Below are 18,683 nucleotides of genomic sequence, written 5' to 3'. Positions count from 1 at the left end.
CTACCCGATAAATAAAAGTTGATTTTTATTCACTTTTGAATTATAATTTTATCTTCCGCATATAATCAGAGTGTATTATAGATCTCCTTAAAAAATTACTGATTATTCGTTATTATGTGCGTAGTTTAAATCATTTTTCCCTGTTTTCGACATAAATATTAAATTTTGTTAGGAAAATAAAAAAAGACACACTTGTTAGGAACAATTAATAAAAAACGACATTATCACATTTATGCTAAAACGATACTTATCTGAAGAATACAAATGTTATTTTGCAGTTTTCAGTGAAATACTTTTTAACGCTATACATCAATGTAGATTTAAATGGTATAAAGCTATATCTAATGAATTTTAATTAAAAATTTAAACAGTAAAAATTGCGTTGCTTCTGTAATATTATGACCGATGCATGAGTTGGTGTACATAGAAAGAATGCCCCTGCTATTTTACGCACATGGATATTGTATGTAAACAGAATAAAATGTTCACCGGAACAAAATAGAATGCTGCTTTTTTAAGAAGGGTTTTAACTGTTTTGCAATGGTTTCGTGCATTTGCCATTTGCTGTTCAGAAAATATATATAAACAATTTCCTTTATGCTGGTATTTAATAAGTTTTCTTTTTCAAAATTTAAAGAACAATTTTGCAGCAGATATAAAGCTTGATAACTTTAAGTTACAAACATAGCAATTATTTGCGGAAAATAATTGAGCTGTTGCCATTTGTATCATTCAAAAATAAGGGATATAGTAATTTTAACATATTATATATACATTCTGTTTCAAAGCTGTTTTCGATAAAATGTTCGAAATAAACAGTTTGAAATGAACAAGTTCCATTTCTCTATGTTTTTAACAATTTTAGAGTCAATAAAAATATGAATAATATTTTCAGGAAAAAGATATCAAAATATAAAATTTATCCGTGAAGACGGGTTCGTATCGAAAATTAAGCATTAATAGATAATACGTCAAACAAAAAGGTAAATATTGACAAATAAATAAATAAATAAATGAAAATAAATAAAAACATTAAATGGATTAAATAGAATAATGAGAAAACAATGCGCGTTTCAACCAAAAGATTAGTTCATGAAAATGATATAAATGCGTAAATGGAATAAATAAACAAATAAATTAATGACTAAATAAATAAAATGTTAAAATGGTAAAACAAAGAAAATATTTCTAACCGTTCCATAACAGTGTGCACTCCAGCAAAAGGTATCTCGATTGACAATGGTCAAGGGTTAATAGGAAATTGGTTGACCAAATACTACAGGCTATAAATTAAAGGTAAACTGACCAGCATAATAAGTAGTATAGTAACCTAATTGGTGGTCCTGCAGTTAATATCAAAATGATACGTACCGATAAACATGTCATGTCATAGGTCACGTCTTATATTGTGGGTATACTTTAATGACGTATATTTAACTAAATAATATAAGGACATTCCTTACCAAACGTTCGTGTTCTTTTTCCTTTCATTTTTTTACTAATAATTATATTACTAATTGTATTTAATACGTATGATTCACATATTGCACAATTGCTGGTCTCTTAGATATGGTCAACTTAACAAAAATATTCATTTGACAATCTTATTCACAAGATGTTTTGGGCAAAGAAATACACCTGAAAAATATCATTATTCACTTTTGTATCCTATTAATTTGTGCTGCGTATGTTTATGTAAATGAAGTCTGTGCGTATTGATTTATCCTTTGAAAAATTTTTTCTATATTTTCGTGTTTAGGAAGGAAGCCGATATAGGTCCGAGATCAATTGTCATGTAGAAATTCGCCTCATGGAAGGGTGATTAGGGTAGTCTAACAATCGGTTCCGGTCCATTCCGATCGGTTTCACATTTGACGGTGTCTGGGGCCGCCAGCTGCAATACTCGAGCTGCGTGCAATTTAAGTGAAAGCGTTGCAGGACTTGTAATGTTTGGTCATTTTGCACAACAAAATGATGTTTCTTGAAAAATGATTTGCACATAAGCATGGAATCTATTTTTGTTCAATCTGTCATTCACATCGAAAATCAATCTGTAAGCCCTTAATTGTGACCATTCAATTTATACCAGACAACAAGACCTTCGTTATTTCATTTATCATCAAGATAAATATCAAAATAAGATTTATCATCATCATCATAACAATGTTCATTTATTTTTTTCGTTGAGAACAAAGCTAGAACAATCAAGTCAACAGTTGGGGCGGATGGCGAGAAGCAGACGGCATAAGCGATTACAACAAATACAAGAATTTCTGGCACAGATAAAGCAGCAGAAGAATGGATCAGTGCAATGTGTGAACTGTCTAGACATGAATGACTTTTGCTATTTTTATCATGAACTTTGTGCTGAATGTTACCTGAAAATCTGTGTTATTTTGTTGTATGGTTATCGAGTAAATAAACTATAGAGCATTTTCTTCCTTCCGTATGTAATTTACAATGTTTCATGTACAAGAACACATCATCAATAGATAAATAAACGGCAATATATGGTCAAACAAAAACAACAGTAATTGATGTTAAATACTGGGCGTCACTTCTTGCCATAACAGGAACAAGCAGCTAGATAAAAAAAAAACTTAATTAACTTTACAAAACGCAACATTCTAACAAAACATAAAAAATTAGGGTGTTTGCCTACAAAATTAATTATTATTATTATTATTATTATTATTATTATTATTATTATTATTATTATTATTATTATTTCATATTTTTTATTTAGATCTAAAGATCTTTACTGTTATTTTTTCCATTATATAGTATATGTTCATATATTGACGTAAATATTATTATCGTCGTTAAAAAACTGCTTTTTGGTCGATTAATTATTACATGTCGCTTTGTAAAATAAACTACTAATCGACGGTCTCCGTACTCCAGTCACCGGTCTTTGAGGACCGGTTGAGACCGGCTATTAGCCCAACTTTTCCCCGCAATAATTTCAGAACGAGGCATGTAAACATCCACGTCAAACTCAGATGATCATGATTTTATAACATTTGTTTAAATTTTTATCCGAAACAAAATGCAAAGTGGAAATAATCAACCAGTTCAAAATGACGACCAGGTATCCTGGTGGTTCAAACTTCTGACGAGAGGTGTTGGAACCGTCGGTGGAGTTGGTAAATTACTTAGTTATGAGTTTTCGCGACTAGAATAAATTATCGACCGATATTTCCCTGTTAGTCTTGTTGGCACATTTATTCATTTTTTAACGAATGAAGTTAATTATTTCCTGACAATATATTACATTATCATAGCTTCTTCTTTAATTTGATTCTATATCACCATTAAAGGTATAATGTCAGGAGGACCTAGAAAAAAAAGAGGACATGAAAATTCAAGCCCTCAAAATGATATTAAGGTCCTTCACATCACAATAAGTAACCAACAACAAGTATATTCTCCATGGGCCAAGGTTTAATATAGTTCCCATCTGAAAATATCTTGTCCTGATCTATCAACAGTTTTCTGGTGAAGTACACACAATTTTAAATGAAAATAAAACAGCTACATGTAGCTTGTAAATTTCTAGTCAAACTCCAGTTTAAGTGTATGCTTCCACAATTTTGAACCCATACAGACAATCAAAGATCAAAAAAATAGAAATGGTTCAAAGCTTAGTGATTAACTGGATGAAACATTATTGTCAACAGAAACATTCCTGCAGGAAGATCTTTGCTGCCAGTCTCTTATGCCACAGTCACAAATGGCCACCAGGTGGTGTTTGTTTCTAAAAAAACGCAATATTGGGTCGCCTTTGGCTTCAGTGACAATCTGATGGCAGCAGCTGAAAAATTTGCTCATCGGGCGAGCGAAGCTTAGTCCGGATGATAATTTCCATGGTCGTTGAGTTCTAAAATCAGCGGGCAGACAAAGTCTGTCAAAGGGCGATGCCCAGATGATGTTTTGGATTAGGCAACTGTTTTTGATACAAAAGACACCAGTTGGCGAGGAATTATCACTAAGTACCTGGACAAATCAGGCACTGGGGGGTCATCGTTTTGCCGTCCAGTGACCAGGCGGCTTGAGCTTGTTGTAATTGTGGCTTCACCTCAATTGTGTTTGTGCATTGAAAACCAAACAAAATAAACAAATGAAGAAAATGTTCAGAGTAAGTTACAGTACATAGCATTAGCCAACTTTTTCAAACAAAACAAAAAAAAGTATCTTTAAGGAACCCAGACTGAACTTGACATTTGCTCATTAATGACCTTAACGTTCAAAGTCCATTTTTTAAAGTTTGCATGATTATAAGCTCACCTGTCACAAAGTGACAAGGTGAGCTTTTGTGATCACAATTCTTCTGTTGTCCGGCCATTGTCAGTCCGTCCTTAAAATTTTACTTTAAACAACATCTCCTCATAAATCACTAAGCCAATTTCATCCAAACTTCACAGGAATGTTCCTTTGGTGGTCACCTTTAAAAAAAATTCAAAAGATTTAATTACATGCAAAACTCTGGTAGCAATGACAACAAAAAGAAAAATCTTATGTAGTAAAAACTTTTAAAAATCTTCTTTTAAAAAACCCAAAAGGGCTAGAGCTTAGATATTTGGCATAAAATATCTTCTAGTGAGTGTCTACCAAGTTTGTTCAAATAAAAGTCATTGGGTCAAAATTGGTCCCGCCCCAAGGGGTCATTGATTTTCCTGATATGTATATAGGAAAAACTTTAAAAAATCTTCCTGTAGAAGAAAAAAAATAGCTAGAGCTTAGATATTAAGAATGAAACATCTTCTGTTGAGTGTCTACCAAGTTTGCTCACTTAAAAGCTCTGAAGTCAAAATTGGCCGCACACTGGGGGTCATTGATTTTCGTTTTATTTATATAGCCCATTTCACCAGCACTTCGTAATTTATCAGAAACATTCGTAGACACGCATCACATGGGAGGTAATGTGCTAATATGTTTGACCAATGAAATACTGGTTCTCGAGTGTACATGTATTGTTTATATTTACGATATTCAGCGGCTGACGAGCGAGTGTTTATTGAATTAAAAAATGCTTATTCTTCTGGAAAACCCCTACAAACACTTTCATTTTGGTGTACGGACATAATCCCCTTCAGTCAAAATCCCTACTTTCATTTTTTAAACTACTTTCTGATGTCAAAATTAAACATTTCATTATCAGAATCCAATGGATTATCCTCCGCATCGGTCTCAAATGTAAGCTCAAATACTGACGATTTCTGATTGGCTAATATTTAAATATTCTCGGGGAATACCTTGAAAACAACCAATGATTTACGACGCTACAACGTGGCGACCGGGAAGTAAACAGGACAGGTGTAAAGTTGATATCGACTCGTTATCGTGGCGTTAGGTATAGGAGAGAAGTTAAAACTGATGCATTATCGTCAATGAGTTAACTATGCAGTATAACGGCATATTTTTTCTCGAAATATTTCACTTTTGTGATAAGAATCCGCCATGTAAATTTCCTTTGTTTACTTTTATGTTACTATTATTAGTAATAGATTGTACATGCATCCACCAGCATTTGATTGGTCAGTTGATTATATGCTCGGAATCTGATCGTAGCACTTCGCTAATTTACGTGAGAAATCATAGTGAAATGGGCTATAGTATAAACTTAAAAAATCTTCTTTTAAAAATGCAAATAGGTAAAAACTTAGATATTAAACATGAAATATCTTCTAGTGTGTGTCTACAAAGTTTGTTCAGGTAAAAGCCCTGGGGTCAAAATTGGCCCCGTCCCAGAGGGTCATTGATTCCCTACATGTATAAAGTAAAAACTAAAAAAATCTTCTTTTAAAAAAACCCAAAGAGCTAGAGCTAAGATATTAAACATGAAAACTCTTCTAATTGGTGCCTACCAAGTTTGTTCAAATTAAAGCTCTTGAGTCAAAATTGCCCCCGTCCCAGACAGTCATTGACTTTCCTTATATGCATATAGTAAAAACAAAAAAGGGCTTCTTTTAAAAAAGCTTAGATATTTAGCACAAAACATCTAGTGAGTGTCTAACAAGTTTGTTAAAATAAAGCCCTTCGTCTAAATTGGATCTGCCCTGTGGAGTCATTGATTTTAGTTAAATGTGCACATCTTGTGGAAGTGATGTTTTAAATATGAACTTTGTGATATCAATTTAAGAATATGATTTTATATCTGCGTTTTTTATAGTTTACAATATTACTTGTTCCTTGTCATGGAGAGTTTCTATATTCAGGTGAGCGATTTCAGGGCCATCATGGCCCTCTTGATCTTTTAAATGGCTATGACACTGCCCAGTGAGGTATGTAAAAATCATAGGGCATTTAGCACAGATTTTACCATTTTACAGTTGGACCGAAGTTACATTCGAATTGTCTGGTGCATTATAATAATAAACTAACAAGACAGTGAATACATTGTATGCAAGTCCTATATGATTAACTGTTTAAAACACATGTATGCATACATGGTTAGGTATTATGTCAGACTTAGATATGGAAGAAATATTTTGACTAACAATTGATGAAAAATTGAAGAAGGATGAATGTGAAAATGTAGTGTAATATGAGATGCCATTAATCAGATATTATATCTTAGTAAATGCTGTTTGAGTTAATCCTGAGAGCTTATTATAAATAGATATAAAGGTTGCTTTATTGATTAATGTACCAGAGTGTCAGGTAAATGTTCACCAGAGGATATACATGTATTAGCTTTATTATATAGATTGTAGTTTATCCAATAATGTTCTTGTTTCCATTATTTCAGTTGCAATGATCTTGGGAGTTGTAAGATGTCTAACATTTACACCAAGCTGTCTGGTTGGAGGTATTATGGAAGTGTGAGTATACCTGTTGGCAGAATTCTTTTAATGTCACCATTGTTGAAATAGAATGATTTATCTGTTTTATCATGAAGCAACAAACATTGTTGTTGTTGTTTTCAGGGAATAATAGCAAGTTAACTTATTTCTAGTAACAGGTAAAAAGCTGCTATTATATATATATGTTTTTTTGTTTGGTTACCTGCTTTGCTCCTCTGTCCTTATGACTGAGGGGTTGCCTCTTTGAATTGAGGCATCAGAATTGCAGCCACCATTTATCCCTGCATGATCGCAAGAAATGAATAAATGGGTTTGAATTACTGGAGTCTATGCATTTATAAGCTCCAGCAGGTGAGTTGGTTTTGAGCCCTGGTGTTGCTTTAAGTTTGTGACACCCCAGGCTAATCAAAAAATCATCTTTCCTGTCCGGCACCATATGAGCTAATGTGTGTTTGTGGGACATAAATCAAATAAAACATATCCACTCTATAAAATTGAAGGTATGGAGTTTTGTCAACTCTATAAAATTTTGAGGTGTGGGGTTTTGTCAATTTTAACCATAATAGTCTTCAGTGATAAAAACTGAGTTTCTAAAAATAGCAACCTATTGATGTTGTTTATTGTTCCTATGAGTTACGCAAGTTTATATATATAGAGAAAATAGAGTATATCAAGCTATCTTAGCACCTTAAGGCTTATTTACCTCCAGTCACATTCTTAATTTAAGCCCTCAAAGTTTTCTTATTTGAAATAGTGTTTAGTTTATTTGACCCTAAAGTAGCACCTATTTTTGCTTAGTGGTTTCATTAAGGGCAGTATGTCTGCTGAAACTCCTCACCTCTTCTCTTGGATGTGTATGATTATATGTGGGAAACTTTGCAATAATATGAAGAAAAATTCTTACTATGGAACCTTGCATGTTTTTTTCTAAAATTGCTTGTCGATATAAAACTGATGTGTTCTTATTGAAAACAAAGACTCAATAAAAAGTAAGTAAGTACCAACTTTAATTAGTTGTGCAAGCCCGGTCTTCCCTGTGAGCCTCAACAATGTAAAGTAAGTTAGTAACAACTTTATATGAGGCACACAAATTTTAAATACTGAAGACTAACTGGTGGCTTGATTTGGACAAAATGTCATTAAAATGGGAACTGTACAAAAAGGGAAAATATGCTTTGGCTTTAATTTTTTCCCCAAAATAGTGTAAAAATTCAATTTCTTTTTTTAAAAACTTTTAAATTTTTCTCATATCTGTTTTAAATAAAAACTGTTTAAACTTAAAAAGGTGAATTATTTTTTTAAAAATTCCTGAGGGTTTTTATATTGCATTATTAGTTGGGAAATTTTACAAAAACCATCAAAATTCTGTATGTAAAAACTTTTTAAAAAGTGTTTAAATATTTTTGCCCAATGTTTCCTTTTTCTTTGCCCAAGTTTTTGGGTTTTTGGTACTGTTGATTAGAGGCCCTGCGCGGGCCCCTTTTTCTTAGATTTTCTTTAGACAAAATTGGGAAAATTTTTCCGAGACCCCGGCCTTTTGGGAAAAAAGCAGTTTTTATATACATTGTATGTTTTCCAATTTTCCCCTTTTTTTGGGTTAGATAAAAAACTGTAATAAAATAATACAAAATTCCCTTTTATGAATTGAAAACAACCCCCATCCCAAAAAACCTTTTGTTTAATAACCCTTAATAGTTAAAATCAATATGTGTTTTAATTGTTCTTCGAATGTTGATAATATTTCTTAAATTTCAATTCAGAAATTTCATTTATTTCAAACAGTGTGATATGACTTATATCTCATTGATAATCATATAATATAATCATATTGTGATCACCTATAGCGTTTAAAGTTCAAAACATAACATTAATGTATCTACTTTGTGTGAAGTCAAAACATGTTTATTTTATATTGATGAAAGGACCATGTAGCAATTTTCAATATTTTCTAATATCAAATTTGAGCACAGTATATTTTTAATGTAATCTATTTTAAAGACTTTATTTACCATCATCAATGAGATATAAGTCATATCACACTGTTTGAAACTGAGTGAAATATAGAATTTTGATTTACATTCTATACATTTAAAGATATTACTTAATAGAATGCAAAAATGCTTTATAATACTACATTAAGATCATCATGACATTATAAAAATATTTGGTGCCATTTATTGTAAAGTTTGACGGGTTTAAATGCAAAAAATTTTAAATACAACATAACAAATACAAACAAAGTTGATAATGAAAATATTTCTCCACAAAGTGAGAATTTCCTTATATTCTGACTAGCACTTAGCTTTTTAAAATGTTCAAAAATTGATTTAACAAGATAAATTTTTTGTTTTCAGAATTGCAATAGTTCCAATATTGATATGTTTTTCTGCAACAACTGTGTTAGGCAGTGCGTTAGTGTTTGGAACTGGTGTTTTATATGGAATGATGGCTTTAGGGAAAAAGTAAGTCTTCCATAATTTAAACAGCCAGAATTGTCACTCTCTAATTTTAGATCAGTTGCTGTAAATTGTTAAATTTATGAGGCATTCATGAATAATTTATGCTCAAGTTTCATTCTTTACTGCTGTATTTATAACATGGCTTTAATCTAATTAGAGGGTTTCAAGAGCTGAGTTGTTTGATAATTGGTCTAATATTGATTTCTAATATGTTATCACTCACCCTAATCACTTCTGTAAGTTTGAATTATGCCTTGAAAATGAAAGCGTCTACTAGCGTATGTTGTTAAGATAATTATGAATGTTAGCACTCTTAAACACATGACGTCTATTGCTATTATATGTTACATTATATTCTCATTTCTGGTTAAAAATATTAGACATCACCATTGTATAAAAAAGGCGCTAACAAACATATCAAAAAATGTAAAGGAACCTATTGATTTTCATCAAAGTGGCTGTATGTTGCCTTTGATCTAGTCAGCCTAATGTTATTATGGAATTGAGATATTACTCCACAATATGAAATTTTGTTTGGGGAAATATTGCTTCTTAACAGTATCTCACAATTACTTTAGCACATCAAAATATTTGACTGGGTCTTGGGAATCCCGCCTTTTAAAACAAAGTGATAACGGCAAAGGGGTTCTTGCTGTTACCTTAAATTACTATGTTTAAAATATAATTTAAAATACACCCATACACCCGAATGGTCGGTCCCCCATATCTAGTGCCTGTTACATGTTTTTACCACATAAAAAGATGAAAAGTTGCTATGTTACCCATTACAGTATAGATATATTTTGCTGGATTTTGTGGTCCAGTAAAAACTGATATATACTAGAAAGTAACCCTTTATACATGATAACTGTATAAGCTATCAAAAGGTTTTTTATATCTGCACGATTGTTATCTTTGATAAAAATGAATGTGCACAGTTTTGTAAAAGCTGTATATATATATCATATAAATTTATTGGTAGTCCAATTAATTTTTATGTTAACAAAAGTGCAGTGTTATAAATCATTAACATAAAACTAAACAAAAGAAACTGAAAAATGATATTTTATCAATAAGAAATTAACTACTTGTATTTTAGAGCTAGCCGAGAAGAAATGCTTGTCAAAGCAAGTACTCCAAATGATGATGTGGAGATGAAGGCGGGGCTAATAGGTCACGAGGAGGTCAACCTGCATGTACCAGACTCACCAGCAAAATGATCGTGTCATCACCTTGTCATTATCAACATTAGCGTACATGTAGATCTGAAATATATTATCTGTAGGGAGAAAAACAATGGATTTGCAACAGGATTTGAATGTATGATTCAAATATAGGATTTGAATATAGGATATGAGTATAAGATTTGAACACAGCATTTGAGTACAGGATTTGAGTACAAAAATGATATTAATACCAAGCTTATTTTTTTTGCTCATTTTTAGCTCGACTATACGAAGTATATGGAGAGCTGTCATACTCGCCCCGGCGTCCGCGTCAGGTCCAGATTGTAGATTAAAGTTTTGGTGCAGTAAAATATTTTTCACTATAACTTTGTCTTTCCTTAAGTTCCAACTTCAAACTCAAATAATATGTTTCCTTAATCATCAACCACATCTTATGTTGACAAGGTTCATAACTCTACACAATATTTTCAGAATTTATCTCCCCTTGAACTTAGAATTTTCCTTAAAAAATACTATTTTTTACTGATACTTCTTTATTTCTTAAGGGATCAACCTCATACTTCAAATATATACATTATCATCATCCCATCTTATGTGACAAGGTTCATAACTCTAGCACCATATTTTCAGATTTATCTCCCCTTGAACTTAGAATTTCCTCAAAAAATACTATTTCTTACTGTTCTTCTTTATTTCTTAAGGATCAACCTCATACTTCAAATATATTTACGTTATCATCATCCCCATCTTATGTGACAAGGTTCATAACTCTAGCACCAATATTTTCAGATTTATCTCCCCCCTTGAACTTAGAATTTTCCTCAAAAATATACTTTTCTCTACTGTTTCTTCTTTATTTCTTAAGGGATCAACCTTCATACTTCAAATATATTTACATTATCATCATCCCATCTCTATGTGAAAAGGTTCATAACTCTAGCACCAATATTTTTCAGATTTATTCTCCCTTTGAACTTAGAAATTTCCATAAAAAATATTAATTTTTGACTGTAACTTATTTATTTCTAAAGGAATAACTTCATACTTCAAATGTATTTACGTTATCATAATCCACATCTTATGTGACAAGGTTCATAACTCTAGCACCAATATTGGCAAGAATTATCTCCCCATAAACTTAGATTTATTTTACTAGAAAAATGTTATTTTTTTATTTTAACTTTTTATTTTTAAAGGTATCTACTTCAAACTTCAAATACTTATTCCTTATCATCAATTACATTTTATGTGACAATGTTCATAACTCTTGAAGCAATATTTACAGATTTATCTCTCTTTGAACTTAGGTTTTCTTTAAGAAATATAATAACTTCTTTATTTTTTAAGGTATCTACTTCAAACTTCAAATATATATTTCTTATCATTACACAAATGTTGTGTGGTAAGGTCCATAACTCTAGCATGACTATTTATAGAATTATTCCCCTTGATCTTGGAATTAATGTTAACAAATGTTATTTTTTTACTATAACTTAATACATAATTATACATAATTGATTTTTCTTTCATAGTTTTGTCCTCCTTACTGCGTCCAGTATTTTATTAGTTGAGCTTCGCTGTCTCCTGTGACAGCTCTTGTTTTAAACTGTTAGTGAAAGCTTACTTGCTAATTTTTTGAAAATTTGAAAAGACTTGTCAAATTTTCATGTAGATACAGCCTGTTAACAATTTTTAAAGATATTTTGATTGATAAAAAATTTATGGTCATATTGAAAGATTTAATGGCAACTAGCAGGTTAAGCAGTAAATATAAACATCCAACTTTCACACACTGCTTTACATGATCATTTAACAAGATAATAAAAATTCATGACCAATTTTTTGAGTTTAAAATTTTTCAAACCATCTCCTTTAAGTTTTACTACAGTTTTAATCTGAAGTATTGTTAAAATACAGTCCTTGCACAGTATTATTGAAGACTGTATTAATAACATTTGTTGCTATATAGAACATTTCTTAAATGCAATAGAAATGATTATTTTCAAAGTGGATTTAACCGGAACTAAATGTGAAATTGAGCAATCATTGTAGATTTACATCAGAATTGAGAAAAAAATTTTAAGTCAAAATTTCATTAATTTACCCATTGAAAATAACTTTTTAAATCAGAGTTGTCCGTGAACTAGAAAGAAGAAAGTTGCTGTATTATTGTAATGAATTGCAAATTTACTTTTTGTTGAAAAATTATAAGATGTTTAATGTATAAGTAAGATATATGTGCAGGGCCAAACCATATCATTCTGTCATTACATTGAAATATACATTCCTTTGAAAAGGACCATTTGTGTCCAGTTTCATTAGTAAAACTTTTTGTTAAAATGTTGTTGTTTTTTCCCATTTCAAAAATAGCTCATTATAGACTGCCAGTGTACTCACGTAATGCACCCCCTTCCATAAATTTCTCTCTCTCCCATACATAATCACATACACCCTCTCACTCCCTGGTCATCATTCTTAATAGAGGAGGGGCTTTTGTGTTACTGGAGATGGGTGGGGTTAGGGGAGGAGCTTATTAGTTTATGATTATCTCATTACTTTACATTATTTGAATTTCATCAAGCATCATCTTGCATCTATTTCTTGTTATGTTAAATAATCAGTGTAAACTATTTCATTTAAATTGGTTCATTTTATTTTGTATGTTTTTCTTTTGTTTATTTAAGATTCATATGATTATGTTATTGAGCCGTGTCATGACAAAACCAACATAATGGGTTTGCGACCAGCATGGATCCAGACCAGCCTGCGCAGTCTGATCAGGATCCATGCTGTTCGCTTACAGACCCTATAACAAGTAAAGAATCTGATAGCAAACAGCATGGATCCTGATCAGACAGTGCAGGCTGGTCTGGATCCATGCTGGTCGCAAACCCATTATGTTGGTTTTATCATGACACGGCTCAATTGTTTCTTGGACATGATATAACAGGACAAGCAAGATTCGCATAGATTAGCTGTTTTATGATGGCATTTGATTGACAGCTGTTAGAATTGGTAAGGGGAGTGTTAAAATCATAAAAAAAATCTCACTATTATAAGAAATTACATTGAAGAATTTCATAGCATCATGCTAAGAACATTGACAAAAAAATGACTATTAAAATCGTATGCCCATTGAATTATAAAACTATTATTTACATCATTTACTTAAACAGAACAAAAATAATTCTTTTACAGTGATCATAATGATAAACAAGTGGTGCCATATGAATAAACCAAAATATTCCTCAGCCCTAATTTCCTTCTCCTGTTATAATATGTTCCAGATTATTTTAAAAGTATAATTTCACAATATTTAGACAGGCAAACTTGTATGATTGAAATGTTTCTATTGGCATTAGAATTGTTCACAATATTTTGATGCAAGCTGCTCTTTGTTGTTATGGTGAACATTTTGCATTTATTAATAGTTATCCAATTTAGTAGATGAACAAAATATATTATTCTTTAAACTACTGTTTACTACGCAATTTTATATCTGCCATTTACAAAAACTAATTAACTTATTTTATATTTATTAAGTTGTGTTTTTTTCTGCTTGCAAGAAAATTTGAATTCATTTCTTATTGTTATTATTTTTGTAATTTATTCTTATAAGTAAGAATTCCAGCATGTAATCCTATATGACTGTAAATTATAGTAAATTATTGCTTTGGAGATGATGTGCAGGAGCCACAATATATGATAATTTGTTATTATTTCATTAAGACAAATAAGTAAAGCCAAACAAAAATGTGTTATGCAGAAGGTACATTTTTAGATATTATCAAAACAAGAGCTTCTTAAATATAAGTAAGATAATAGTCCTGTTTTAGTCTTTCTCCTGGTGGTTGTGATGGGCATTTAAGCAGGGTATACTAAAAACAAGTCTGCTGTACATGCTATAGGTGGAGATTTTTTCATCTGGAGTAAGATTTTATTTGAATATGTTATATAACATTTTCCTACACACAGGCACTGATTTTAATTTTTGGAAAAGATGTGCCATTCTTTGTACAAATGCATTAATTTAAAAGCAATTATCATTTTTGGCTGAAAGTCACTTTGTTAATTGTGTGATTAGTGGACATAAATTATAGTGCATCATTACTTAATGTTCAATTTTTAAGGCATATTAAAATTATTTGATTAATGAAATGAGTTGTTGAAGGGATGTGGGGGGGGGACAAATGTGATCAACTTCAAAAGTAATTGGTATTGGTACAAATGTTTGCCCTTCTAAAATAGACAATTTGGCAAATGTCCGCTTTAAGAAAAGGGGGATGTCAGAGGGGGCATTTGTTCATCGAGGTAGGTGGGTGGAATTGTGCACCGTAGATCAAAATTGAAAATAAAAACACAGTTGATTTATATCAACAACTTATTTCATTAAAATAATCTTGTAAATATGCAATGGTTATTGAAATTTAGGCAGAAATGCAAAAAGACGATTTTGCTTGAAATTTACAAAAACAGTCATAAAAATATGGACATTGAAAGTTGCTTATATTTGAAAAAATAAATGTGATACATGTACTTTCTAGAAGAGAATGAATGAAAGTACAGAAAAACTGTTAGGCGTCCATTATTTAAGGCCTGAGATCCTTGATAGGAACAATGTCTCCAGCCAGTAGATGATCTCTTATGAATTTTACATGTAGGTTGTTTGGTCAAAAGTCAAGGTCAAAAGTCAAGGTCACAGTGACATTTATAAAATCATTTTCCAATCAGTTACTTGCTGGAAAACCTTTTTAAAACTTGGTTAGTTCATTGACCAAGGCTAGTTCATGGCATTTATTGACTTGTGGCCATTAGGTCAAAGATCACAGCAACACTTTTATGGTCAATAACTTGAGAAAGTATCAGCCTAAAGTTGTTAAACATTGCAGGGATATTGCCCGTGGCCAGTATATGATACCAGATTATTTTGAGGATTGAGTGGCTGTTGTTTTTGTCTTGATTATAATAATGAAAATACAGTGTAACAGAATGTCAAAGAAAACAATTAATATACAATCTGTCACTGTCACTACTAATTTTGCCATTTCCCCACTATTTACCAGGATTTTGCTGTATATTCAACATATGTAATTCCATAGATACTGTAATAATGTTAGTTTTGATATTTTTTAGTATTGAAAGATTTTCTTGCCAAACCATTTTAAATGTAACTTGTGTTAGATGCTTGTATTCAGGTATGTTTCTTAACTGTGTGTTCTGGTTGTGCAATAAACTTTCACGGGGTCACTTCTGTAGATTCGTATCCCAACAAGATTTTACATTCTTTTATGCGAGGGATCTATCTAGATACTTAAATTTAAAGCTTATTTAACATTGGGGTAGGGTTATTATCAGGGTATGTCTTATTAACTTTTTTGGTATTACTCAAGTGCCCGCTCATGCCAGAAATTATGCATGGAGGGGCACCTGAGGTCTGTATCCACCACTAAGCTGGAAAGTCACCGTATAACCTTTACAGTATCGGTATGACTTAAAACTCTACAAAATAAATAAATAAAACATTGGTAAGTTTAAATCCTGCCTTTGAAATTAACCAGTTAGATGCTAAATAAGTCAGAGTGACTTAATATACCAATTTTGTCATTGTTTTTTATTAGTTATCATAGAATACTTGAATAATTTATAGGCGGTAACAAGGTATATGTATTTACGGTCTCGTTTGTTTATGCTTAATAATTATATTATTTATTTTACAGTTTTTAAGATTAATTTTTTCTTGTGTTAAGTTTATAAATTTTGTTAATCAGAATTTGTTTTAACCTTTTGATAAACATTTTTAGCTATATATATATATATGGAGAGCTGTCCTACTCGTCCCGGCATCGTCGTCCGCGTCCAGATTTCAGATTAAAGTTTTGGTGCAGTAAAATATTTTTCAGGCATATTATGTTATACCCCCTGTCTGTCCGTCCGTTAGCAATTTGGTTTCCGGAGCATAACTTAAGTTCCATTTGGCCCACAAGATTCAAACTTCATAGAATGATTGTCCATTTTGGATAGAAGACTCCTATTGATTATGGGGTCACAATGTCAAAGGTCAAGGTCACTATCACCTTAAAACTGAAAACAGTTTCCGGAGCATAACTTAAGTTCCGTTTGGCCCACAGTGTTCAAACTTCATAGGATGATTGTCCATATTGGGTAGAAGACCCCTATTGATTTTGGGGTCACAAGGTCAAAGGTCAAGGTCATTATTACTTTAAAACTGAAAACAGTTTCTGGGGCATAACTTAAGTCCATGTGGCCCACAATATTCAAACTTCATACCATAATTGTCCATATTGGGTAGAAGACCCCTATTGATTTTGGGGCTACAAGGTCAAAGGTCATGGTCAATATTACCTTAAAACTGAAAACAGTTTCTGGAGCATAACCTTAGTTCCATTTGGCCCACAGTGTTCAAACTTCTTAGGATGATTGTCCATATTGGGTAGAAGACCCCTATTGATTTTGGGGTCACAAGGTCAAAGGTCAAGGTTACTATTACTTTAAAACTGAAAACAGTTTCCGGAGCATAACTTAAGGTCTATTTGTCCAAGAATATTCAAACTTCATAGGATGATTGTCCATATTGGGTAGAAGACCCCTATTGATTTTCGGGTCACAAGGTCAAGGTCAATATTACCTTAAAACTGAAAACAGTTTCTGGAGCATAACTTTTGTTCCATGTGGCCCAAATTATTCAAACTTCATAGGATGATTGTCCATATTGGTTGAAGACCCCTATTGATTTTGGGGTCACAAGGTCAAGGTCACTATTACTTTAAAACTGAAAATAGTTTCTTTAATATAACTTAATTTCTATTTGGCCCATAGTGTTCAAATTACATAAGAAGATTGTCCATATTGGGAAGAACACCCCTATTGATTTTGGGGTCACAAGGTCAAAGTTCAAGGTCGCTGTTGCTTCAAAAAGAGGAAATAAGAATCCCTAAAGAAAGTTCAACACAACATAATTGAAAATGTTGCAGACTCGGTTTGATTGAGCCTGTTAGGCTTGACATAAAATATGTTTTCAAAACTGAAAACAGGTTCCAGAGCATAACTTAAGTTCCAGTTGGCCCACAATATTTAAACTTTATAGGAGGATTGCTATTTGAAGGAGGTAATACTTTAATTTATGTAATATCTTACAAATGCTTCATCCTTAAAAAAAACACTTTCGGGCATATAATGCTCCGCCTAGCGGTGCTCTTGTTCTTTCATAGTTTTGTCTTCCTTACAGCGTCCAGTATTTTATTAGTTGAGGTTTGCTGTCTCTTGTGACAACTCTTATTACTTATGCCCCTTGATGAGTGTAACGTAATAAAAGAACAGGCTACCATAATTGTATATTTTTCATTAAATGCTTTTGAGCTTCAAATGAGTCAAGAAAACTTGTCATGATATTTTTTGTAAAAAGGTATATTGTAGCTAGTAAATGCTTATAATAAATGCTAAATAAAATTACATATTATGCTTGATTTAAAAATGTCTGCAGATTGAAATACCATTATGAATGAATTCATGAACATACAAACCTTTATAAAAAGTAAAATTTATCAATTATGTTGGTTTGTTTGGTTGTTTTTACGAGGACACAATTAGTTAAAAATCGGCGTAGAAACAAGCCAAACTAACAAACATAATTGATAACTATCTTGTGTATAAATCTTGATATTATTATGTATTTTATGTCAATCTCAAACCGGAGTTGTCTCTTCTTTTATTCAACTTTTGTCAATGTCTTAAACTTAGCACTACTTCGTTGATTTTATAACAAAAATATTATACATTTGATCGTAAAATGGAATGTCTTTATATATATAATTTTTGGTGACCAAATGGTTAAGATCCTTCACATTGTATTTCTTGCCCCTTAGGGCTGTATGTTTGAATGCAAACATTGATTGGATATGTAATAGAAAGAGCACCGAAACACGAGGCTATCTGATTTGTACGAGGGGGCGTAGCCCCCGAGTATTAATCAGATTGCCGAGTGTTTTGGTGTTCTTTCTCTTTTGTATCATAGTCAAACATAAAAGCACGTTCCCTGTTGTCACAATATGAAACCCCGGCAAAAATGAACCAATGAACGAACATCTGAATATGACATTTCTGTCGCTTTCCCTTTCTCTGCCGTCACAATATGTAAACCCCAGCAAAAATGAGCCAATCAATGGGCAAGCTCTAGAGTGCGGGTAACTAATACTAGTACCCGCACTCCAGTT

The 18,683-nt window shown here is 31.8% G+C and overlaps 1 protein-coding gene across 1 annotated transcript; it reads left to right on the top strand.

Moving 5' to 3' along the window:
• The first annotated feature begins 2,957 nt into the window (after positions 1–2,957).
• On the top strand, positions 2,958–10,549 carry LOC132748328 (calcium channel flower-like). The gene is made up of 4 exons (XM_060737909.1): positions 2,958–3,146; positions 6,752–6,824; positions 9,161–9,268; positions 10,365–10,549. The coding sequence occupies exons 1-4, from the start codon at positions 3,050–3,052 to the stop codon at positions 10,483–10,485; spliced, it is 399 nt and encodes a 132-aa protein (XP_060593892.1). The 5' UTR covers positions 2,958–3,049; the 3' UTR covers positions 10,486–10,549.
• Positions 10,550–18,683: the final 8,134 nt, after the last annotated feature.

This window comes from Ruditapes philippinarum, unplaced genomic scaffold (genome assembly GCF_026571515.1).
Source record: "Ruditapes philippinarum isolate M1 unplaced genomic scaffold, ASM2657151v2 ctg969_1_1_1_1, whole genome shotgun sequence".
NCBI lineage: Eukaryota > Metazoa > Mollusca > Bivalvia > Venerida > Veneridae > Ruditapes > Ruditapes philippinarum.
This window is presented reverse-complemented; position numbering and strand designations above follow the sequence as displayed.

Excerpts from the sequence above, each read along its gene's own strand:
- LOC132748328 (XM_060737909.1), top strand. The coding sequence starts at position 3,050 with ATGCAAAGTGGAAATAATCAACCAGTTCAAAATGACGACCAGGTATCC. Across the intron at positions 3,147-6,751 it reads TGGAACCGTCGGTGGAGTTG|TTGCAATGATCTTGGGAGTT; the intron begins GTAAATTACTTA and ends CCATTATTTCAG. Across the intron at positions 6,825-9,160 it reads GTTGGAGGTATTATGGAAGT|AATTGCAATAGTTCCAATAT; the intron begins GTGAGTATACCT and ends TTTTGTTTTCAG.